Source organism: Phocoena phocoena, chromosome 13 (assembly GCF_963924675.1).
Source record: "Phocoena phocoena chromosome 13, mPhoPho1.1, whole genome shotgun sequence".
NCBI lineage: Eukaryota > Metazoa > Chordata > Mammalia > Artiodactyla > Phocoenidae > Phocoena > Phocoena phocoena.
The window spans coordinates 89,656,030-89,681,491 of record NC_089231.1 but is presented as its reverse complement, the minus strand read 5'-3'; the positions used below and the strand labels follow the sequence as shown (position 1 = coordinate 89,681,491).

Sequence of the window (25,462 nt, the reverse complement as noted above, 5' to 3'; positions counted from 1 at the left end):
GGTTTCACTCAGGCTACCTTCAACCACCACCTCCCCTGCAGACACAGTGAGCTTTCAAACTTGTAAGTCAAGCTGTCTTCCAGGCTTCTGCTTAGCATGAAGTCCAGATCGCCGGCCGTGACCTTGTCCCTGTTTCTTCATGGTGCTTACACCGTTCTGAATCATTTTATCATCTGTCTGGACTACTGGAACGTAACCTCCTTTTCTACTTTGCTCGTAGCGATAGCTCCAGGGCCTAGACACACAGTATGCACTCAGTAAGCATCAGCTGAATAAACCAGTAATTTACCCATCTATCTCTCATTAGTTTTGATTTTCTTGAAGAGCCAAGTGTTGCTTTTCTCAAAAAACTTCCACCATTAGTGATAAAGTTGGCATGTATTATGCTTCAGTAAACACTCACTGCACAGGGACAGAGGGACAGAGCAGCTGAGGAAGTGCTGCTGTCTAGTACAAGGTAGCACTGGAGAACAAGAACATTACGAAGAAAAATAAACGCACCGGGTCCTTCCTCCTCGTGTGGCTTTGGAACACAGTGGCCAGGTGGACATGGTCTCTGCGGAGAGAAATGGTGATTTCACTGAGAAACTCCATCCCTTCTAGTTCTGGCTACCGGCTGGGGGAGGAGCGAGGAGAAGAAAACCTCCGTTCGCAACACTAACTTGGTTTCCCTGTGTCTTGTTTTCTCTTCACACAAATGAAATGAATATGACTGGTATCTATTTTAACCTGAACAGTAGCTTTCTATGAAAGACAAAACAAAAAAGCATATAAAAAGGTCAATTTATTATACCTTTTGTTTGGTGGGATATCAGTGCCCTTTAAAACCCTACTATTCAAGTACAAATGATTGTTTACAAAGTATTTACAATTTCGGTCTTCTTCCTTTATATTTTAAAACACAACAGCTATCTGGTTACAACAGTTAACAAAAAGTCCTGAAGGTGGCAAAAGGGAAAGCCTCTGCCTCAGGAGGCCCACTCCAGCCTCCTACTTCCCCCGCCCCGGGATCCTCCAACCACCACCTAGCCTCCCTGGAACAAATGTACTCTGAATTAAAGAAAACCTGGGTGACTGCTTTTTCCATGGTGGCCAATTCCAGTTTGACGGTGTTTTTGCCTGCTGTCTTTATATTTTATGTTCTGAAGATTTCTCTCAATCCTTACCATGCATTGGGTGGGAACCCTGTTCTACAAGGTAATGTGGCATTCTTACAACAGTAACAATCTGAGGAAGCCTGGAAAACATCGTCCTAAACTCACACTTATTCTTAAATATGGAAAGTTTAACCTTTAAAACAGAAAGTGAAGAAAACAATACACCGGACCCTTTACCTAAATGACTGTGGAAGACTAGGAGGTGAGTGCTGACATCCAGATGTTACTAAATCGACTGATACCAGCCAGTAACGCTATTTTCTGTCCCACATTTTGCAACAGGGAATCGCTGAAGAAAACACACTTCTTTCACTCACATAGTAAGACAGGGCAGGAGTCCCACACTGCAAATATTCAGACCCTAGTTCTGTTCTCTTAGAAAGCTCTTGAGAGATTTTTCTAAATTCTCTTCTAGTGTTCTAGATTAATAGAGGACTTCTACTCAGGCAGCTATGTCTAGGATATTCTAAACACTCAACACTTCACCATCATCTACAGAGACCGTCCACACCCCAAGAAGGGTAAGAACAAAACCAACAGGCTTCACAAGTTAAAATAAGCTGAAAAGGAGAATTCCTTTTTAGTTCTGCACATTTGAGGATTTAGAAAAAAAAAGTAGGAACTCTCCTCAGTACCCAGATACGAAGCACAGAAAGCCTCGTGCAGCCGCACCCCCTCATTACAGCACACGCTGAACCCACAATGAACAAGTCAGAAGGCAAATTATCGTGTTCGAGTAACTAGAACGTTAAATCCTGTCCACTTTGAACAACTGGTCTTTACTTTTTTCCAAATTTCTCACCAAGAACTCAAAAATGAGCTGCCCGGTTGGCTTCACTAAGGTATCAATCGCCGTATTAGTGTCCACATATATTGATGGGAAACAAACAAATTCGGGACAGGACACTTTCCTTTGTGTCATATAAAGTGATATAAAGGGGGAGGAAACAGACTGATTGAAAATTTAAAACCTCTCAGTATGCCGGAACTGTCCCTAAGTACACACAGACCTAACACAACCTGATTTCCTGGGCCAGAACTGCAAAAGACGCACAGAGTCGGAGCAGAGAGGGTGTCATCAGACACGCGCCTTTCGCTTGGGTGGACACTTCCAGGTAAGCAGACATCGCCAGCCAATCAAGCCCTTTGCAGTTGCCACAGTAAAAAAAAGATAAAAACAGCAAACCCAGGGCCTCCTCTTTGCCCCTCAACCACAGGCCCCCCACCCCAAAGAGCCTGGATGGCTCCCTGCTTTACGCAGAACCCCAAGTGGGTGACATGCTCACATACGAGACATGGCAGTCTAGTATGAAGAGCTTACCACACCCATTTCTGTGGGTAATACTTGTAGGTGCATACACACAGCACCTGCACAAGGAGGCTTCTCACCTCTGCACGTCACGCCTGGGCTGGGCACGAAAGCAAAGGGGCGATGGCAGGCCGCCCCCTTAGCAAGGCTCTCACCTCACCGAGCACTCAGCAGTGCCATCTGCAACGTGACAACACTTGCACAGCACTCTGGGCCCCGAACCATTCCCAGACAGGAGCCTCACAAGGTTTGCTGGCACTGCTTCAGTAGCCTAAGTCCAATTACAAGTTTATCCGAAACCCGGGAAAATACCGTGGATGTGCTGGGGTGGGGAGCAGCCCCAAGGGTTCCGTTGACGTGGAAACCGGTCACTCTGAGGGAAGCCGCGCGCGATGCTCTTTGCAATGAAAATGCAGTCACAGATCGTTCCCCTTCAACACAAGCTGGGAACGCGTCATGAATGTGCTTCAATGCATGTCAGTACTAAATGTCTCCTTTAAGAGTCCAAACAAGTCACATTTTAGGAGGGAGGGGAGAAACCACGTTGGTTTTCCCTGATCTGAGATGACCTACCTTTGATATCAGACAGTCTTTCTCCTCTCGAAGGACCATAACGTGCTTTCAGTTAGGAATAAAGAACCAGGCAGAGACAGATGCTGTCAGACCACATTTTAGCTCCACAAGGTCTATTTTATGACTCACTGCACCTTCCAAATGGCTACTTGTGATGTGCAAAAAACACTGTACACTAACAGAGAAATTCTAAATGGCTTTCAAGACCCAGCAGTACTGCCCTGGAGGAGAAACTAAAAGGTAAAGCATCGAGGAAACACTGCCACTGCCGCTTTTTCAGTCAGCCACATAACACGTGACGGGGGCGCGCTCGCTGAGGGTCGCCGCTCCAGGCGCCGGACGCCCTGCAGGGCACTGTCCTGGGGCTCAGCAAATAAGTCCACCCCATCTGGGAGGGGCGGCGGCAGGCACGGGCGGCCCGCCTGGGGCCGCGCCGCGCTCCCGACTAGGGGCACGGAGGCTTGGTGGGCGTCTTTAACCTGACGGCGGGGACTCTCATCTGGAGCTTGGGCTGCTGGTTCGGGCTGTCGGAGCTGGCCGGCACCTGGGCTGGGTTGGGAACACCGGGGGTCTGCAGCTGGGCTGCCGCCGTGGTCACGACCTGCTGCTGCATGAGCTTCTGCTGGACCACCTGCGCTGTCGCTGTCACTGCGGGGATCACCTGGACCTGCTGCCCGGCTGCTGTCGCCTGGGTGAGGGTCACAGTCTGTGGGGAAGCCTGAACCAAAACAGAAACACATCTCCTAGAAAACGCAGATCAGGTGACATGAAAAATCAGACGTCCTTGGGGGTGGGGGTTAGAAACGTAACTAGCGTGAATGCTTCCGTGAAATGTAAAAACCACCTGACCTATCAAAACAGGACCTCTGGTTTCTAACCAAACAAAAGTAGAAAATGAAACTACTGCTGCTTTTAGGCTGCAAGCGGACGCCTCTGGGGAAAGGATGGCCGGGGACTGGTGCTGCTGGTGGCCGGCTCCTAGTACTATCTGGTTTCTTGACACCTACATGCCAGTGTGATTCTGAACCAACTACAATTATTGTAAAGCACTGCTTTTATACGGCCACATTTTTAGCAGTAAAAAACCGGTAAGAATCGAAAGCTAGGCTCTGTTGGGAAGGTAAGTCCTGGCTGTCCCCAGGTAGTATTTCTACTCTAAGACCCAAGGTCGATACGAACGGATTCTGTTTTCTTTCTTCGTTTCCCTAAAAGGAAGGTGTGGTGGCTTCAGCTGGCAGGATGCACCTAAGGTTTCGAAGGAGCCCAGAAATGAGCCCCCTCAGCACATGTGACACTGAGTCCAAACACATTTGTTCAGGGTTTTTTTCCTGCTAGTCTCAGGATATCAAGTGTTTTCTCCAAAGTTAATTTTCTTTTCTGTATTATGAAAATCACAAGCGGTTCTCTAGGAATTAAAATTCTATTTCCTCGGATGAAAAGCAAGAACTCTCTTCGTGGGAACCCCCGACAGCTGCGGGTCTCCAGGTCCTACCTGTTGGGAAGCAGAGGCAACCTGCTGGATGCTGGCCACGGGTGTCTGCTGCTGGACAACTTGAGGGAGTTTCGCAACCTTGGACAAAACAAAAAAGCCAAATGGAGGCGCCAAATGAACGTGTGCGCAAAAGAGATTTCTTGCCCTCTCTCCTTCTCAGTTCTTAAATGCAAAAAAAACCCCACAAAAAACAACAAAAAAAGACGGTGGTCAGACGACACAAAATAGCAGGTCTCAAAAGTGGGCTCACCTGGAACCCCGAGAGAACCAGTTATTTCACCTTTGCACTGAGTAACGACTGCCTTCCTAATCGGTAATCACATGTAATTTGAAGCTTATTGTCGGTCTCATATTTCAGACAGTCACATTTTTCTTTTATAAAAATCGCTACAAGTCTATATGAGAGAGTTACATGGAAGACAGAGTGCCTGGGCGCCACTCCACGTATGCCCCCATTGTCAGGGGACCCGGACCAACACCCAGGTTCAGTCCTAGTCCAGAGACATCTACGCCCAAACTCTAAAGTGGTTACTTCACCATTGTTCTACATTCTTCTTCATCACGATTGAGATCTTCCTCTTTACAAAACAAAACCTTCCACCCAAGGGTCACTTTCTGTGAACCTGCCTATCCTGCTGTCCTGCTGTAATAAGACAATTCAGGCCACTTGTGTCTACTCAGGGCTTCGGGGACACCGCTTCACAGAAGCAGAAGGGGCTCCCGAGTGGGTAGCTGCTCGGGGCCACGGAAAGCCCCCTCAGGTCTCTAACTGGCGGAACAGGGATGAAAATAAGTCTTGCCCAAGATAATCCTGGAGGAAATGTGAAATTATATGATGTACTTGCAAATGACAAGCTCCCAAGTAAATATGAGTTCTCACGGAAATTAAAATGAATCAGAAGGCATTTACTAGTTTACTGTAACTTGAATCAAAAACTGTGAACCGCACTCACTGACATCAGAGGAACCCCTGAGTGAGCCTGTGCGCTTCCTCTGATGGGAGACACGTCTGGTCAGCTACCGCAGCGCTCGGGCCACAGCTCAGGTCGGCAGCCACGAAAATGCTGAGATGCCACGCATAACACCAAGGTGACGTCTTAAAACGCATCGATAAACTTGCAGGAAGTCCAGAGCTCCCAGTGCCAACACTTAAGCAAATGGGGGACCCCGAGCCATGAGAAGGCGCTACGGCAGCTCGTGCCCGAGACCACGTGCTGCAGGGGAAGCCTTGCACTGGGTCTTCATGGCCTCCCGGGTACAGCAGAGACCAAGTCCAAGCCCACTCTCAGGAGGAGGTAACAAGAGGGCTGCCCGATGCCCCCCACAGCTGCAATCCTGGCACTCAAAGGGCCTGTGAGGAAGCTGCCTGCCTTAGGCCTCGGTGCTAGGCAGGGGAGGGGGAGACCCAGGCTGGCAGACCAAACCCTCAAGCCACAGCTGATGTGGTCCTGACGGCACCCATGGGAGCCCAGCTCAAGGAAGAACCCACCTTCAACCCAGACCTCAAAGCCTTCCAACAAACAGAACTTCAAGGGAAACTGGCTCACAAGAAGACAACTCCTATAGTGACAAAAACCCCACAGTTCCTGAAGCAAGAACAGCAGAAACAAGTAAAATCAGACGCACACGGACTTCAAATAGAGGGATTATCAGACACGCACAAAACAGTGTGCCATCCTGTGCAGCCTGAAAACACGTATGGGAACGAGAAACTACAAAGACCAAGCAGATGTGAGACAGAAACAGAACTTCAAAGAATAAAACACTTATAATCACCAAAATTAAAATTCAATGGACAAGCTTAACCGCAGATTAGACCTAATGAAAGGAAAGCTCAGTGAAATGGGAGACAGGTTAGAGGACATTACTCAGAATGCAGCACAGAGACTGAAGAGACACGGAGGGCAGGAAATGGGGCAGAGGCGGCATCTAAAGAAACAGCGGCTGGTCATTTCCTAAACTGACAAGAGAGACCAATGCCCAGATTCCAGACGATCAGCAAATTCCAAGCTAGATCGTCACAGCGTTTATAAAACGCCAAAGACAAAGAAAAGATCTCAAGAGGAAACAGAGGGAAAGAAAGACAGGTTCCCATCGAAGCAGCGACCCGCTGGACAGACATCTGACTTCTCCTCAACAACAAAAGACCAGGAGCCAGGGAGTACTGTTAATGTGCCGTGAAAGTAAACGTCCGTCTAGAATCCCACACAACGCAGAAGCGTCCTTCAGGAGCCAGAGTGAAATACAGCCATCTTCAAACACTATGGCAAACTCCACAGGCTGTTCTTCACGCAGAAGAAAAGTAACTTTACATGAAAAGTGAAAATGAAACAGGACAGAAGGAAACCGCGTGACTGCAGCGGCATATGAGTCGAGAGGGCCAGGGAGCAACGGTGTTGACAGACCCGTGCTCGAGGGCAGAGCAGAGATGGATGTTTGTGCTATACTCTGACAAGGTAAATCTGCACACGGAGATTTTAGGATAACCACTTAGAGAACAGAAAATTTTCAAACGAGTCAGAGGAGGAAAAAACCCAGAATGACAAAAAATAAATACATAAATGGAAGAAGAGAAGGCAAGTAAGGCTGGAAAGAGAAAACAGAACAAGTTGAAAACGCAAACAAAATGGAAGCTAAAAGCCGTTCCTCCCAGGCCTCACCATAAAGGGAGCGAATGTGTCACAGGTGAAGGACCCAAACTGAGACGCGGGACAGTGCCAGTGAGGCGGCGTCCAGCGACTGTCTCTGTGACACACGGGTAGAGTTCTCGGCATGAGGCACAAGAGGCTGCCACACCGAAACAGTACTTCAAAATAATAAAAGTTAGAATTTTAATTTATGTGCAGCCAACAATAGAGCACCTAATATAAAAAGCAAAAGTAGAAAGGAATATAAGGAAAAACAGATAAACCCATAACCAGGATGGGAGGGGGTTTTTTCCTCCATTTTTTGGGCTGTGCCAGGCGGCATGTGGCATCCTCAGTTCCCCGACCAGGGATGGAAGCCGCGCCCCCTGCAGTGGAAGCGCGGAGTCCCAACCACTGGAGCGCCAGGGGAGTCCCGGAATGGGAGATTTTAACTCACCCCTCTCATAACTGACAGAAGAAGCCGACTAGTAGGCACAACACCCCGGATAAACCTGACCTAGAGGTGACAAAGGGACCCCACGCCGCCACAAAGCACATCTCAGCGCACTTCACTGCAGGATCCGTGCTGGGCCGGGTCTGGAGCGTGAAGAGCAGCGGAGGGTTTGGCCCAGGAAAGGCTGAAGGTCAGGGAAGACAGAACTGCTGTCCCAGAGCTGGAGGAGGAGGGGCTAAGGTACCAGAGGCACACACCTCCAGGGGGCCGTCCAAAGGCAGCCAGGATTAAAACCCTGGGCGAGATGAGAGCTGGCCACAGATGCGAATCTGGACTCATGGGCACAGAGATGGGCTCAAAGCCTCGAGACCGGAGGGACCACGAGGGGAGGGGTGCAGACAGAGGGTTTGTAAAAAGACAAAACACCACAACCAAAGGAACAAAAAGTTGTAGCAATCTAGATAAAGAAGAGACTTTTCTTCCTGTGCTGAAGGGTGATCTTAAAAACCCAACCCGCAGAACGACCATGAGGAGAGCCATGTGGCCGAGCTTCCTGTCTGCACCTGTCACACTGCCTTGCAGGCATCGCCAGCACGACGAGGCGGGAATAAGAAACAGAAGGACGAAGGGGAAGATGCCAGCCGCCAGGACTCACAGGTGGTGGGATCGACACAAGGGAAACGCAAACCAACTAGAACAGACTGAGGCTGTGGGATTCAAAAGTCAACATACAGCGTCCTACAGACACAGACGAAAAGAGGGAACTTAGAGCAGAGTATCAGAAAACGCCTGTTACTTAGGAATAAATCTAATACGTGCAATAAGGTCTTTATGGAAAAAAAATCAGAAAACTTACTTAAAGGGCATTAAAGAAGATTTAAACAGCAAATGAGGTATCATGTTGGTGAATCTGAAGTCAAGGCTATAGAGATGCCCACTCTCCCCCAAACTGATCTACAGAGTCAATGCAGTTCTAACAAAAACGCCATCAGTCTTGACCACGGTGCGTCTACTAAATGAGCTGACTCAAAATCGATACGGAGTGCAGAGAGCGGGAAAGCAGAATGCCCCCGACAGCAGGAGGTGGATGCCGAGAGTCACGGGCGGCAGAGTGGCGAAGAGGGCAGTGTGGGCTCCCAGGGACCGAGGCCTCGGTGCTCAAGAGAAGCCCCCGAGGAACCGCACGTCACGCGCGCCTGGTCACACGGTGGGTCGAGGGAGCGAAGGGACTCCTGAACGAGTAGCGCCAAAGTAACGGGGCGTTGTGTTCACGTGGAAAAATTGAACTGAACCCCTATTTTTGGATCATCTCCAAAAACCAATTCCAGGAAGGTTAAAGACATAAATGTGAACACAAAATTTATCAAGTTTTTAGAAGATGATCTAGGAAACAGCACCATGACCTCTGGGAAGGATTTCTTAAGCAAAGCGCAGAAGGCACTATTCAGACACAAAAAGATTGATAAATTCCAATCCACTCAAATTCAGAAGCTCCGTTCGTAAAGTGAGTGAGCAGATAAGGCACAAGCTGGGAGAAGTGTGACACACAGACCCAAAGGCAGACACCCGGGACGTACAGCCCCACCGGGAAGCCCCCGAACAGGCTCGTCCCAAGGGAGGGGCCCCGACGGTCAGCAGATTCGCACCGCTGTCAGAGGAAGGCAGACGGCAGGCCGGCACGGGCCGAGGCTGAGGGACCACAGGAGCTTGGTGGGTGGGCGTGCCCACAGCCCCGCACCCCGTCCCGGGCGTCACGCGTGTGCCGGGACCCAGGAGACGCGCAATGCTGGGCTGGCCAGTGCCGGGCAGCCGGCGGCAGCGGAGGTACGACCACGACCCCTGCAGGAGCCTCACCAGCGTAAAGGCTGCCACCGCAGCAGGACCTGAGCACAGTCCCCAGGCCACGCCGCAGGGCCCCACGACGCTCTCCATGGGGCGCTGGTTGGCGGCGCCCCCCTGCTCTACCTCGGAGCGCCCGCCGCGTCTGCTCCCAGCCCTCGGGCTCCCCGCTGCTCACCTGGATCTGGGTCTGCACCTGCTGGGTCCCAGCCAGTTTCTGGGCCTGGGAGATGGGCGTGGTGAGAAACTGGGTTTTAAGGGCTGGCTGGGTGGCGTAGGTGACCTTCTGTGGTTGGCCCTGAGCGGCAATCTGCTGTGCTGTGATCTGAGGAAAGAGAGGCCGCCCAGGGTTAGAGCGGGCAAGGCTCTGGGTCCCCTTCTCAGAGCCACCGGGCCTCCTCCGTGCGCCCCGACTGCCCCCAGACGCCCGCAGTGTGACCACCCCGGCTCCTGGCCCTGCCTGCCCGCTGCCCTGTGTTCTTGCTGCTGCCCCCCCGGGGGGCCTGGTCCTGGGTCATCTCCTCCCCTGCTGGGAGGTCCCCTCATGGCCCAGGCTGGGCTTCATCTCCCATCCTCTGAGGCACCTGGTGCCACGTCTGCTCATCATGTAAGTGAGCGAACTTGACGATACAGAAAACACACACCGTTTCCCAAATCTAACTTTAAGAATTTGGCCCATACTCAAAACTATTTAGCACAAACAGAAACAAACCTGTACTCACAATCTTTACACATTTAGTCTAATTTTCCGTTTTCCCTGCCAGGAGCGTTTAAATACTATTCAGAAAGCCATGCGTGTATGTGGCCCATATATTCGGTTTACAAAGCCACAGCTATGGACAGTTTTAACGTCTCAGAAGTCTTCTTTCAAGTTACGTGGACATACCGACTGGCACTTTGCCTAAAGCCCTTCTCCTTCTCTCTTTCAGACGCTGGCTAAGCCCCCGCGATGACCCAGCCCGGTCTCCGTCCTGTCACAATGCCTCCCAGCCCGGCACGCCCCACCCCAGAAGTCACTTCACGTCTCTGCGCGTCTGTCAGTTTCTGGAAAGGGGCACCAGCCGCCTGCAGAGCCCTCAGCACAATGGGGACAGGGCGCTGGCTCGCTCCGGTTCAGAAAACAGCACAGATACGACACGAAGGTCAACAGCCCAGACGCCATCATCTGTGCATCGGGCTTTGCGCCACCAGGAGCAGACGAGGCAGAAGCCCTGGGGAGCAGAGCGCCTTGCACTCCGCTCCTGCTTGCCAGCGCAGCCCCGAACCGCTGCCTCTGAGGAGGACTCGCCTCTGGGGCCTCAATCAGCTCAGAGCTGCCTCCCAGCCTTCTGAGTCAGAAGGTCGCTGACAGCACTCCTCTCACAGTACCCCTTCCCCTCTCTCCCCTCCCTCCGTCCATCCGCTGATGGCACGTGTGTACACACGTGTACACACACACACACACACACACACACACAGATGGTCCTCAGCTGGCTCCTGTGCACCCAGATGGGTCGCACACCAGGAGCTACACCTGCTTCCCCGAGTCCTTCCGGCCCCTCCCAGTCATGCAGTTCCACAGCCTGCGTCCTTCACAGTTGCCCCCACGAGCCGGCAGGACATGGGGGCTCCCCCTCTCATGAACCACGCCCTCCCTCCAGGGCCAGCCCCAAGGCCGTCCTACGTAGAGCCCAAGGCCACAACCATGGGGTCTCCGGTGCGTGGAGGCCAGGCAGCCACGCAGGGCCGGTTCGGGACCCTATCCATCTCCGTGCATCCCACGCTTGGCAGCGGGGCCCGGCTCACGTGGAGAGGGGTCACCGGGAGCCCGGTACCTTCTGCTGGACGGCGGCCGGGCCTGGGGCGGCTTGCGGCTGGATGGCCTTCTGCTGCTGGACGGCCTGCTGCTTCAGCTTGAGTAGCTGCTGGACGTGCACAGGCTGGGCCACGACAGTCTGCCCTGAGAACACAGGTCCGGTCATTGAATCACAAGCGCCAAGTAGGGACAAGGTCTCAGGGCTCACAGTGAGTTCAGCTTCAGTGATTTCTGCACAGAAAACTACACGCTGAAATGATGCTGAGCTAAATAAAGCCCCCCTTACATCTACTTAAAATGTTTCTAGGTTCACAACGACATTTGGACAAAGGGTGGGTAAGTTAAGAAAGTGAACGGTTAAATCGAGGGACACTTCTGCTAAAATACACCGTGACACACCCGAGATGGCTGCGGGCCACAGCTACTAACTAGAAAAGGCTTGTCAGCCCCACTCAAGGCTGCACGCGGAGTGGCGGGGGGCGAGGGGTGGCATGAGACAGGCACCTGCGGCTTTCTGCGGCTGCCCGATGGCCACGCTGATTCCAGCAACGTTCATGGGCAGCGTCGTGACGCCCGGCGAGGAGACCACGGCTGCGGGCACCGACACCACCGGGGGCTTCGCCAGTGCCACCTGGGCCGGCTGGGGCGCCGGGGCCTGCATCTGCCCTTGAGCCTGCAGCTGTGAAGTGGGGACCCGGGTCTAGACAGTGAAAACAATGGGAGAGTCCAGAGACATTCAGCATTCCACGCGTCTGCAGACATTTCCCCACCAGCGGTCAGGTGGTGAGAAACTGACACATTCACAAAGGTGCCGCGTGGCGGTCAGCTAATGGAAAACAGCTCACTGTGGGCCGCCTATGTGCCCTGACCATCACCAGCGGACACAGGGAGCGGGGCTCGGCGGCCCCCGGACGCCCGGGCGCACTGCCGCTCAGATGCGCTCCTGTCCCACAGCGAGCGTCTCTGCCTCCTACATCTCAGAGCCTGACAGCACCCCACTCCTGCCACGCTTCCTACGCTCGTCTCCTATCCCTCAGCGGCCACGGAAGATCAGCCCGAAATTACGACCTCGGCCTCCCACCAAGGGCCACCCTCGGTCTCCGCCTCCTGCGATTTGCTTATCACTCGGCTACCTACCAAGCACTTTTTTCCTTAAGTTCTGTTTTTTAAAAGGAAAATGGAAATAGATCCGTTTTTATACATACAAAAACTCGGACTACCTAAGAAAATACGAGGAAGTAAAACTCAGCCATAACCCTAAGGTGCCCACATGTGAATGTGGAAATGATACCCAGCCGACCAGACCTTGCCCTTATCTGTGCGGCTTGCTGGGAAAGTGTGTAAAATGGGGTGAATTCTAGGTATCTGTAAGCTGACTCGCCTCCTTCTGCAACAACCCTGTTCCAGATCTGTGCACGATCCCACTGTGTGCACGCTGTACAGTCTATGTAGTCAACTCCTCAGGGACGGAGCTTCAGGTCCCCCTAATACTCCTGGTGCAAGTCTGTACGTTTATTACCTCGTACTGGTTCTATCACTTCTTTAGGATACAGCAGAAATAGGATCACTGGGTAAAGTAACGGGCACGTTTCCTAGCTCAACTGACTGCCACCCCCTCCGGGGGAGCCGGCTCCTGCTGGCAAGCCCTCCGCCCGAGGCCTGGGCTGCCTGAGGCGGGCCGTCGTGCGCGATTACCACTCGGCTCGTTTGAACTGGCATTTTCTTGTGAACACAGGAAACACCAAGCTTGCTTTCATAGTTTTTATCCACTTCTATCCCCTCTCTTACAGACTTAAAAGTGGAGGGAAGCACACGGGAAGCACAGCCTGGGCCCCCAAAGCCCCAGTTCACAGCTGTGTTGTGGGTGACAAGCTGTAAGATCTGGGTAAGTTCCTGAAGGTGTATGCCTTGGTTTCTGCACCTGCAAAATGGAGCTAGCATCATAACACCCACTCCTGCCTCAGCACCAATCAGGTGACAGGCGGAGCGCCTACGGCAGCACCTGACCCAGAGCAGGATCCCTAATGCTAGCCGTCGCCAGTGCCAGAAAGGGATCCGCCCACGCTGGGCACTGGTCTGCCTGATGTGACAGCATCTGGGCTCCGGGACACCCCCTCGACATGTGCCGAATGTAGCTGGCATTCCCAGACACACCCTTCACCACACCATCGTCCCCTCCTTCAGAAACCTTCGATGCCTCTCTGGGCCTGCAGAGCACCGCGACCCCTGAGTCTGGCTCTGGGGCCTCACTCGCCCCTCCACCTCCCCTCTGCTCTGACCACACGGGCCTTGTGCCTGGCCTCTGCCCCAGCAGCACCGGGACACCTTCCAGGGGCCACATCTCGCCCTCCCGTCGCCCCCCCACGTAAAGCCTGCTCTCTCTCCGTGGTCGGGCTCGCTCGCCACCCCACCCCCCGCCCAGCCTCTCAGGCCACCATAAGCTCTGCGACACCGACATTCTGGAAAGCGTGACTGTGTAAATGTCTCCCACGTGCTGTTTCGCCCTCTCCGAGGAGAACTTAAGTTCCTGGGGGAACGACCGTGCCTTTACTTGTCACTCCGCCATAATACCTGCAAGGGCCTGAGCGAGCAACAACGGTTCAGTTAAAACGTAAGAAGACGCTGCTCTGGAAAAACAAGCGTATCGACCGGAACTTACGAGCCGGGCCACCTGGAGGTTGGCCACGGTGGTGCCCGTGAGCAGGGCGCCGGGCCTCGGGGCCGTGACCGTGGTGAGCTGGGGGCTCTGCTGCTGCGTGGGCTGCGGGGGCTGCACCTGCACTTGTGCCGTTGGCTGCGGGGGCCCCGGCGGGGCCTGTGCTGGGGGCGCCTGCTGGGGCAGCTGCAGTTTCTGCTTCTGCATTTTGATCAGGTGCTCCTAAAACCCAGATAAAGTAATCTTTTCATCAACGTCAACTGTATTCCATTTCGTATATATCTTGGTTTTAAGTTACTGTTCTACTACCCGTTCAATGTCGAAGTAAACAGTTGCTGACGTGCAGTATGCAAACCATCCTCCAGGCCTTGCCAGCATTTTTTAAACGTTCCCTTTACCACTGATGAAAACTAGCAACAGTGATTCTCACAGATTAGCAAATGCACAGCAAAATTCCTGGGCTCTTATCGCTTACAAGCAAGGCGATTCAAATCTGCGGTACCACCAAAAATTCGTTAAGTCTTAAAATTGTAGTCCCTCTTGAAGTTTTACAATGTACCGTAAGATAAGCATGAGCTCTAAATTTTGTACTCCAACTGTCTCCAAATGAAAGTTTAATTGGTAAATAAACCCATGTCTTTAAAAGAAGTCAAAATATCAAGATAAAGATAGCTCAGGAAATATTTTAGGGGATAAAAATGTTTTAAGGAAATTTATATTGAGTTATTCACGACCCTCCGATCTCGTTCAAGGTGCTGAAAAAGAAAAGGACTTTGCCACTGGTTTAGGAGAGGGAAGGGAAGGGAGTAACAGGACCAGGCAAGCGAGCCGGTGCGTGGGGCTCTGAGCAGCTGCAAGAGGGGAGCAGGGGCAACTGAAGGCCCCGCCGCCTTAGAGCGCGAGGAGCGTTGGGGGGGGGGTGGGAAGGAAAGGCCGTGGGGCGGGAGGACCCTAACTCAGCGCTGTCTGCTGGTCGCCAGCTTCGGCGGTGACGGACACGTTCTGGAGCTGGGCTGTCCAATGTGGCGGGCACAGCCATGTGTGGCCTTGCGCCCTTGAGCTGTGGCTGGTGTGATGGAGGACGGAACGCCTTGTTTCCCTGGCGCGCATTCGGGTGCCTCCGGGACGAAGAAGTCTCAGCTGGTGCTCGCACGTCCTCACCGCCCTCCAGTGCCCTAGTCCCCTCTGTCACCCGCAAGGGGCAGGCCCGAGGTCAGGTACTTACTGTGGCAGGCCCGACAGCGAGCTGGAATTCTGAAGTACCATCTTGCTTTTATTACACGTTTTTCTGGTTACTTTCTGTGTTGAGTACTAATGCTTTTCCACTCGTGGCAGGAATATAGCGTTTCCTTTTAAAATGAACGTGTTTACTTATGTAACAGCACAGGTCGTGCACTGACTGGCAAGATTCAGGGCCATCAGCACCCACATGAGAGAAACGACACCGCACACGAGCTACTCCTCAGGAAGCCAAGCTCCACCACCTCGTCTCTTAAAGCTGTCGAGGAATACTCTTCACTGACATTTTCTCAGGTTGGGAAAAGAGCACAGAGCCTGAGCACAGAGCACAAGCAAGTGAGCGGGAAGATCCATCCGGAAACGGGGATTAAGGCCTCAGAAAGCTGTGAACAAGCTGGTCGCGTGATCACGGAAGCGGCCCTGTGTGCAAAGTGATTTCTAAAGACAACACAAACACACTTCCCACATAAAGACGATGGCAGACTGTGCAAAACACACTCTGAATCACATGACACACCAAGGCATCATCACACAGTGTGTGCGTTCGGTTTTCTAGAGGACGCTCACCGGTGTCAACTTGCCCACCGCCTTGATCTGCGCCGGCGCCTGGGCCTGGCCCTGGATCTGCGGGACCTGCACCTGCGAGGCCTGCTGCTGCTGCTGCTGCTGCCGCAGGAGCTGGAAGTGCGCGGGCGTGATGGTTTTCCCCGGAAGCTGGACCCCTGTGGCTGAAGAGGTCGTCCGGTGAGACTGCGGCCCCGCACACGCGTGCAAGCCTGAGCCCTGAGGGGCCTGAAGAGCGGGACAGGCCACACAGGAAACCAACCCTGCCTTTACCTTGGGACACTTGAGTCACCAAAGACCGGGTCGGGGTCTGCACCGGGGTCAGGCTGGTAGTGACCACAGCCGAGGCCGTCACCGAGGTGACCGCTCGAACACCCTGAGTCGGTGCCAGGGACACCATGTCGGACGTGGCCGTGGCGGGGGACCCAACTGCTCTTGGCTGGGTGTGGACCACCTGGGCAGGAGCAGAGCCTCCCGAGGTCTGCAAGAGGCGAAGAGAAGAAAAGTGTCAGGCTGCTCCGCAATACTCAAGACTCTTGACAGTCGTCGGGTGAAAAGGGCGCCACACGCTACATCCTAGAAGACGAAGCACATTCCAGATCCTGGCCTTCTGACAGCTTGCTAAGGGGCTGCTTCCCTCGTGAACTCAAAGCCTGTGCCTAGGGCTAGCGTGGACGCGTCGCTCGCAGAAGGGAAGATCACGACGCTGCCGCCCCCAGACTGAAACGCTGCCCGTCCCCGTCCCGCTGCCCTCACTCCAAAGACCTTTTGGTCCCAGGAACCATCTAGATGCCCGTGTTTATCCCCCGGAAACAGACAGGCCCCTAACCCCTCACGGCCATCCCCAGGCAGGTGCGGAGGCTGTAGCCCTGGACCCGCGCGGCATCTCGACTTGGCCTCGCAATGTCCTCGTCCCTTGGTGCCACGGCCGCCGCAGCCCCTCAGCGGACCGGGCCCAGCTCCACCGAGTCCGCCTCTGAAAGCACCCTGAAATGTGATGCTGGCCCCTGCTGGTCCCCTTGGTGCAGACGGTCATTACGTTTTCCTGTTTAGTTTGTCCCTAATCTTACATTTCATTACCTACGTATTTGAATCCAAATCCAGTATCTTATTCTGTGCTTTCTATTCAACTCACCTGTTCCGTATTTCTTTTAATCATCTTTCTTGCCTTCCTGCACATTACTTTCTTCTCATCCCACTTTCCCCTCCCAAAGTTTGGAAGTTATATTCTATTCTTATTCTTTTGGTGGCTTGTCTAAATTGTATCAAGAACTTACGAAAGTCTAATCCATGATTTCACACTTTTCCTGAACAATAAAGGGATTCTGGAACGTTTCAACATCCTTAGCCCCGCTCACGTCATTGCATCGTGTGTGTCATGTCTGCCTCTGTTGACCCTACAGTATGTTACTGCTGTTCGCAAAGTCCGTTTGCACCTCAATTAGTTCATGTAGGCGAGATCTATAGGGAATTCTCTTAGGCTTTGTTTGGAAATGTTTGTTCTTCAAGGTATTTTCAGGGCTGGCAGTTATATTCTCCCACTACGATGAAGATGTCATTCCATTCCAGGAGCTGGTTCCTAGCTTCATTACCACTGCTGAGAAGTAAGCAGCTGTACCTCTGAAGGCAACCTGACTTTTTCAGGCTGCTTTGAAGACCTCCTTGTCGTTGGCATTATATAAGCGTGGAGTCCCTTTCATCATCCCTGACCGGGATTAGTTGAGCTTTGGTGTATACGGATCAGTGTCATCAATCAGTTCTGGGAAACTCTTACATCTTCACGTACTATCTCTGCTCAACTTTCTCTCTGCCTGGAACTCTGATTAACCTCTGATTACATCCTCTCACTCAATCTTCCGTGGCTTTAAATTCTCTTCCGTACTTCCATCCGCTGTCTCCCTGTGCTGCATTCAGGATAACTTCTTCTGACTTATCTTCCAGTTCACTAACTCTCTCTTTAGCTGTGTGGAAAGTGATATTAAGCCCGATTATAAGACATTTATTTTTCAATGCTGGTAACCATACTTTTCATTTCTTCAAGTTCTCTATATTCTTTTAAGTATAGTTCCCCGGTTTTTACAGACATTCGCAAGCTTCTCTTTTATTTCTTTAAAATAGAAAGTATAACCGTTTTATCATCTATGCCTGCTAACCCCACCATCTCAAGTCTTAAAGGATCTGCCCAGTGTCTGTTGCTTCTGTTGCTTCTCACTCATGGTGCCTTCTTTCCGTGTGTTTGGTTATCTTCTATTATATGCGGCTCATTATACCTGGAAATCACCGTGGACATTCTAAGAAGTCCAGGATGAAGGCACATTCCTCCAGAGAATCTGCATTTGATTCTGGCCACTTACCCAGGAACACTGCTCATCCAGGTCTACGTCACATGATCTGAGGGGCTTTGGGAGCCCTTTTGGGGAGCCATCAACGTGAGCTGCAAACTGACAGCTGACTTGGGGCTAGAGCTCCACAGGAAGAGCCCCCGCCCCCACCTCTGCTCAGCATGAGGGATTTTACTTCCGGTTCACCCTGCCCTAAGGACTTAGCCGTTTGGGGGCCTGTCTCAAGGCATCGATGCCTCCTTTTAGACTCTCCACCTGGGTGAGTCGAGCCTTGGGCTTGAACGGGGGCTCCCCCTGTCTGAGAAGGTGAAGTGTACTCCAAGGCGGACACAAGGGCACCCTGTGTATCTCTCTGGGTTGCCTCTTCCCTTAGATGTTGGCCCAATAAGTATTTACTCTTTTGTCAGCTCCCTGAAATTTTGAAGAGGATATTTAAAAATTTTATCCAATAATTTCAGTTCTTTTCATTTGGAGAGTGGTATAAATAACTTAACTCACCTTATCACCAGAAACAGAAGTCCTTTCCCGCACTACTGAAATAGCTTCTCTCTAAACCTTTCTGCAATAATCTATTCTACACGTAAAACATCACATGAATTCCCCTAAAACACACCTCTGCTCGAAGATTCTCAAGGGCTCCCCATCGCCTGGTGAATGGAATCCACGTTCCTCAGCCTGGAATCCAAACACCATGACAGCCTAGGCTCACTGCCACACAAGACCGAGCGCGTGCGGCCGCTCAAGGACCTGCGAGAGGCTGTGGGGAGCGCTCATGCAGCTTGCGCCGCTCCGTCCAAACAGAACCGCTTGCTATGCCCAGTATACACCACTCACTTTCCCACCACTGAACCTCTGCTTGTACGACTCGCCCTGCCTTCCAAAGAGCCATTTTGGTGGATGACGTCCTCCTATTCTGTGGAAGTCCAATGCTCCCTTCTCCAGAAAACCTCCCTGTTATCTGTACCTCTTTCAGGTGCGGCCACAGGACTGATTGCAAGAACCCCATGAAAGCAAGCCGTGTGTTTGAGTCCTACTTCTAGCCCCACATCACCAGGGAGAGTATCTTGTCTGTAAGAGCTGTTCAAAAAATACACTGTGGATAAATTGCTTTATCTTTTAAAAATATGACTACAGAAACAGGTCTTTTCAAAATAAAATACCAAGTGCAATGATTTGGGCTTGCCACCCTCACAGAAGTAGTGACACTGGTCAGAGGAAATGATCCTAATGCCACAGGCCTAACTAATAGCTTCTAATAGCTTCACTGGATACTAATAGTATCCAGTGAACTGGCTGAGTCTAAAGTGGTTTATTACAAAGTAGAAAGAAAAATAAATGAAATAATCCAAAGTCACATTCTAGAAACACTGTTTTCATATTCACTCTACTGCTTCGAGTATTCTAATTTTTTAAACCCGATTTATTGAGGTGTAACTCACATACAGTAAAATTCACCTGTTTCAGGAATACAGTTCTGTGAACTTTTATAAATGTATGAGGCCGAGTAGCCACCAGATAGATACAGAACATATTCTGTTTTCCGTCCGTAAAGTCTTGCCTTTTCCATGTGGTTTAAATGGAAATCACACGCACATGAAGGCTTTCAAAACTCCTACGAGCCAGCACGATGCCACTGAGATCTGCGGTGCAGCCGCACGTGCCAGCGGTCTCCTGCCCCGCTGGGCAGTGCCAGATGGGCCGGGTGCACCATCTTCCCTTCTGCTCACCTGCTCAAGGACATTTGGGCTGTTCCCTTATGTCGTAATTATGAACACAGCCACTAAACACATTCACGCACAGGTTTTTTTGTGCAGACGTGTTTTCATTTCTCTTGGGAGAAAACCTAGGAGTGGAACTGATAGGCTGGAGAGTAGGTGTACGTTTAATTTTGTAAGAAACAAACTGCCTTCCAGACTGACTGCTAAGGTTCTGCATTCCCATCAGCAATGAGGATTCCAGTCGCTCTGCATCCTCGCCAGCATTTGATACTGCCAGGTTTTTCTTCTCTTAAAGCCATTCTCAGAGACGTGTAGCAGTAGCAGATCACTGTAGCTTTAATTTACATCTCCCTAATGACTAACAATGTTGAACATCTTTTCCTATTTATTTGCTATCCATATGGTGTGTGTGTGTGTGTGTGTGTGTATATATATATCTCCATATGTATCTTCCATGGTGAAGTAACTGCTCAAATCTTTTGTCCATTAAAAAAAAATTTTTTTGTCCACTTTTAAAAGTTGTTTGTTTTCTTATTATTGATTGAAAAAATCTCTGTATAATCCAAGTACCAGTCTTTTACCAGATATGTTCTTCAAATATTTTCCATGCCTTGCTTTTCGTTTTATTAACAATATCTTCCAAAGAACAGACGTTCTTGATTGGATGAAGCCTCATTTATTTTTTTTCATAATTTGTAGGCTTTTGGTATCCTAGGAAATCTTTGCCTAAAACCGAGCAAAGATGTTCTATGTTTTTCTAGAAATTTTATAGTCTTGGGTTTTACATTTGGGCCCATGATCCACTTTGAGTGACTTTTCATACACAGTATTAGTAACCGTTCAAAGTTCATTCGGCTTTGAACGTTTCCCCAGTTCCTCCAGCACCATTTGTTGAAAAGACTGCCCCTTCTCCACTGAAATCCCTCGGCACTCTTTTTTTTTTCTTTTAAAATTTTATTTTTTTGTGGCTGCGTTAGGTCTTCATTGCTGTGCGTGGGCTTTCTCTGGTCACGGGGAGCGGGGGCTGCTCTTCGTTGCGGTGCGCAGGCTTCTCATTGCGGTGGCTTCTCTTGTTGGGGAGCACGGGCTCTAGGGGCGCAGGCTCAGTAGCTGTGGCACGTGGGCTCAGTAGTTGTGGCTCACGGGCTCTAGAGCACAGGCTCAGTAGTCGTGGCGCACGGGCTTAGTTGCTCTGCGGCATGTGGGATCTTTCCGAACCAGGGCTTGAACCAGTGTCCCCTGCATTGGCAGGTGGATTCTTAACCACTGCACCACCAGGGAAGTCCCTCCCTGCACTAAGAGTCCCGCCCGGCACTCTTAGTAAAAATTAATCAACTATGTACATGTGGGTCTATTTCTGGACTCTCTATCCTACTCCATGGATCTATGTGTCCATCCTTTTCCCAACACCACACTGTCTAGTTCACTACCAACAACACCTTCATAGGAAACACATTCCTCAGAACCCAACAGGGACATCACTCCGTTTGCCAAAGCACTGCTGACTTTGAAGCAGCTTCTCACTCAGGGCACATGTTGTCTTTAGATCTGTGACTAAACTGCAACTCAGGATGTAAACGGAAACTCCTTTATTCCCGTCATTTATTTTTGTTTTCTACGGTGACACCACAGACGGCAGGTGTGTCCAGGTGAGCGCCCTGTCTCCTGGTTACATGCTCAGAGGTCTTGTGGCTCTGCGTCTCTCCCTCTGTCCACATCTGGCCCTTTCCTGCTTCCCACGCACGGGCCTAGACATCCATAAACACACTGGCCCGCCTTATGCCCGGTTGTGCAACGGCGCCACGTCCACACACACGGGCAAACCTGCCGCTACAGCATGTGGGCACCCTGTCCGTGGAGTTGGAGACGTGCCCTTGCACCCCCTCCCTCCTCCTGGAACCACGGTGGGGGATTTCAACACACTCTCTCCCAGAAAGCACAAGTGGAAACCATCCTCTGCACCTCTCAATGTCCTCGGTATTTTATGATATGCAAACGAGATCAGGACTTTCTGTACCAATGGAATGGCATTTTTTTAAAGAAGCCAACAGCTACTGCGGCGTCCTGGGTCATGCATGCCACCAAAAGCACCCAGGATCAGGGACAACTCACAGTCAAGGCTCCAGGTGCCACGGGGGAAGCGAGGCGCTTGTTAATGGACTGGAAGGTGGCAGCGGGGACGCCGGCGATGGTGTTCACGATCACATTTCCGCTCACTGTGCCTGCGGGGAGAGGACACGAGGTAGGAGAGCAGGAAAGAACTCACCTCCAATCGCGGCACCTCACCCGTGAGACTTCTTACCCGCGGGCATGCTTGTCCCTGTGACCGATGTCTTGATGGCTCCTGCCTGCTGAAAAAAGAAAACCATTTGAATTTCAGGTCAAGCTCCGCCCTGAGTAAACACTCCAAAGCCTTCCCCCTCATCAGGATCAAATCCAAACCCTTGGTCACAGTTACTTGGCCCGCACGGCTGACTTCAGCCCCCTCCCCCCACCTCCTCCCACAGTGCTGAGTCTGTCCCTCGGTCACCAGGCTCCGGCCACACTGACCCTTCTGAGCCCCACGTCTGCCAAGTTCAGGGCCCCTGTGCTGTTTTCCATTCTTTTCTGACTGACTACTGTCACTTGGCCACAGCCCAGGGGTCAGCCCTGCAGAAGATCTCTTCCTGACCACCCACCACTGTTCTCCTGGGCAGGGAGCAGCCCTCACACCAGGCAGGTGCTTAGTTTTCTGAACAACGAAGGACGGAGCTGCCAAGTGCACATCGAACGCCACTGCGGCAAATGTAACAAAGAACATGGGGTGGAAATGACCCCGTACAAGACCGTCCCGCGCCAGGCAGCAGTGCTTCCCCACGTGGGACTCTAACGTGTCGCCAGGCACACACAGAGGGAACGCGGCAGGGCACGGCGGCGACAGCGCAGGGTGCGTAGGATCGACACGTTGCCTTTCTTTTTTTATGCACTTCACCACCTTCCTCTCACGGGCACTGAGGATGCACACGCGCGTGCACAGCTCTGGGGGAAAGTGGGGCAGGGTGGGGAGAGGGAAGTCTGCACTAACAGTACCTGCTCTTCGAGTCTGTAGGGACAAGAGAGGACGACCTCTTCACGCTTCACAAAACCCTAATTCCACACCTCCCGCTCACCTCCACCTACAAGGACGGCCTCGTCTCCCACATCGCTGCCCAGTGAACCCAGCCCAGAGGGCGGAGCTGACCCAGCACCGGAGAGACGGGGTGAGGCATGCGCTTCCTTGAGGGGGAGACTGGAGGAGACTGGGCTGGCCTCCCACTTCCTCTGGGAGGAAGGTCCGCGGGCTGGAAGCCACAGGACCCTGGACAGGGGCGCGCTGGAGCTGACCGCTCTGTGTGCCTTCTCACCAGCACTGCAGCGCTGCCCACCGTCGTGATCGCAGGGGGCGCCTTCGGCGGCGGTGGCGTGGGCTGCGCCGGGGGCTGCGCCTGGGCCTGGGGCTGGACGGCGGGCGGCCCCGCAGGCTGCTGGCTGCTGGCCGACGGGGGCTGGGGCAGCGGTGGGGGCGGTTGCTGCGGTGGCGGTGGCTGCGGCTGCGGCGGCGGCGGTGGTGGCGGCGGCTGTGCCACGGGCGGCTGCTGCGCCTTCTGCTGGTCGGCCAGCGCCTACGGGGCAGGAGGGAATGGAGCCGTGTGGAGGAGCTGGCCCGGTGGGGGGGGGACCCCTGGCCCCCGGCCCCTGGTCCCCCTCGCGGCCCTCCCGCCGCCCGCTGTACCACACACACCTTTTTTTCCTTGGCGATGCGCTCCGCCCGGAGGGATGCGACCTGAATAGGAGGCAGGGGTTTGTCGTAGTTGATTCCACTAAAGACAAGGGAAAAACGAGAAATAAACTGCAAGTTCTAAGTAGACAAACGCGCTAGAAATCCAAAGTCCTCATTTCTGATGACGCCGAGTGCCGGGACGCCAAGGCCGGGGCCCGAGCGGCTCGGCCCTGGAGAGGAGAGGCTGCCAGTCTGCCCCAGACCACGGCGGCTCCCACTCCCTCGCAACAAGGACCACCTGCCAGAGGCGGGCCTGGGCCCGGTCCCCTGCAGCAGCGGCACTTGGCACGGCGCCTGGATACCATGCGTCCCCGAACACGTGGGGCAAGAAAGCCCCTTGGCGCCGTGCTCCTCACTGCAAACCAACCGCCCCAGCCCCCACAGCCAGGCCTGCCCCCACCTGCACTGAGCGCCAGCCCTCGCCCCACGGAGAGCAGCCGGCCACCCGCCCGGTGCCGTGAGCGGCCCACAGCCCTCCGCAGCCTCTCACAGAACCCTTGCTTCCAGGGGCTCCTGGGCTGACGGTCACCCACCAGCCTTGAGTCCTGCCGCGGGGAGGCTGGCTCTGCCCTCGTGTGCCGCCTCTGCATTTCGGGGCGGCGCAGGTGCCGCTACTGCGCCTGTCTGGCCCCTCTGGACACCAGCCCTCCCGCGTCATGTGCCCTAGCTCACGCAGTGCGTCCTCTCCCATTCTCTGACCTTGCCCACGTCAGTCCACTCAGTCCCCCAACCCCTCGAGGAACTCCTGCAACCCACCCTGCCGCCCCCATATTCGCATGCTGGCCCCCCTCACCCCGTGTCTCTCCATCACGCCTGGTGGTAAAGCCACAGCCTCAGCGCACTCCCCACTCCGTCTGCCCCAGGCCTCCACCACCGGCGGGAATTCAACCGCTGGGCATGGCGACGGTCCAGCCGCCGCAGCGGTCCCTGCTCCACATCCAGCTCCCTCCCAGGACACACGGCCTGGCCTCCCACTGCTTACAGACCCTGACCCTGGCCACTACCTAGAGACAACCCCTCGGCACACCTGGCCTGCATGTGGCCAAGGCCAGCCCGGCTCCACCCTCATCCTGTCTGCCAACCTCTCCCACTGGCGTCAGACACACAAAAACAAAACTGAGCCACTGAGATGCCCTCCAGGCCTGCATTCACCTTGCAGCCTCTCTCCAGCTCACTCTGATCGGCCTCACACCACCCCTGCTTCCGCCCAAACTGCGGGCCACCCCTGCGCTGCCCTGCTCCCCGCCGTGGTGGCACCATCCCCAGACCTCCTCCCTCGCATCCTGCAGGCCAGCCTTCTATTCGCCCACCCTGCCCTCCGTGCCTTCCCACCCGCCGGCCCTCACTCGGAGGAACAAGTGTCCCTTCTCGCACCCGCCCCGTTCTCCCCAGCTCAGCCAGGCTAGGTTCTGTTCCCCTTCAGGATGAATCCTCGCCCTCCGTAAGGATTACTCAGAGTCTGTGTCTTGTGCGAGAGAAACAGGAGGGCAGGACTGGGCCCGCCTCGTTCACTGCTGAACCCCGGCCCGGCCTGTTTTTCTTGTTAGGAAAACCAATTAATGAAATCATCATCAATTCGATCCATACACACATACGGAACATGTGCTCTGCGCCTCTAGCCTCTAGAACCCCTACGTCCACGGAGCTCATGCAAGATGCTGAAGGAGTCAAGTAAAAATGCAAAGATGATCTGCTCCAGGAAGAAACACAGAGAGGGGCTGGGGCACGAGTACCAACGAGGAGAAGGTGATGTGTGAGGGAGGGCCTGGCGGGGGGCCGACGGGTCCAGACAGACGGTCCCAGATGGAGCGACCCGCAAGGCCGAGCCAGCTGCCAGGCGGAGGAGCAGGCCGTGGAGGCCGGGGTGCACGGAGCGGGAGGGCAGCACAGGCCTTGGT

At 53.2% G+C, this 25,462-nt stretch overlaps 1 protein-coding gene across 1 annotated transcript in view; it reads right to left on the bottom strand.

Moving 5' to 3' along the window:
* Window positions 1-3,484: 3,484 nt before the first annotated feature.
* Window positions 3,485-25,462, bottom strand: part of EP400 (E1A binding protein p400) — a 92,394-nt gene continuing 70,416 nt past the window's right edge. Inside the window, exons 41-52 of the mRNA XM_065889407.1 lie at window positions 23,526-23,604; window positions 23,149-23,406; window positions 22,068-22,113; window positions 21,878-21,987; window positions 15,979-16,186; window positions 15,709-15,869; window positions 13,906-14,124; window positions 11,751-11,946; window positions 11,266-11,390; window positions 9,630-9,776; window positions 4,532-4,609; window positions 3,485-3,757 (exon numbers count right to left, since the gene is read on the bottom strand). Coding sequence (XP_065745479.1) covers window positions 3,485-3,757; window positions 4,532-4,609; window positions 9,630-9,776; window positions 11,266-11,390; window positions 11,751-11,946; window positions 13,906-14,124; window positions 15,709-15,869; window positions 15,979-16,186; window positions 21,878-21,987; window positions 22,068-22,113; window positions 23,149-23,406; window positions 23,526-23,604 — 1,900 coding nt within the window. The remainder of the gene's footprint in view (window positions 3,758-4,531; window positions 4,610-9,629; window positions 9,777-11,265; window positions 11,391-11,750; window positions 11,947-13,905; window positions 14,125-15,708; window positions 15,870-15,978; window positions 16,187-21,877; window positions 21,988-22,067; window positions 22,114-23,148; window positions 23,407-23,525; window positions 23,605-25,462) is intronic.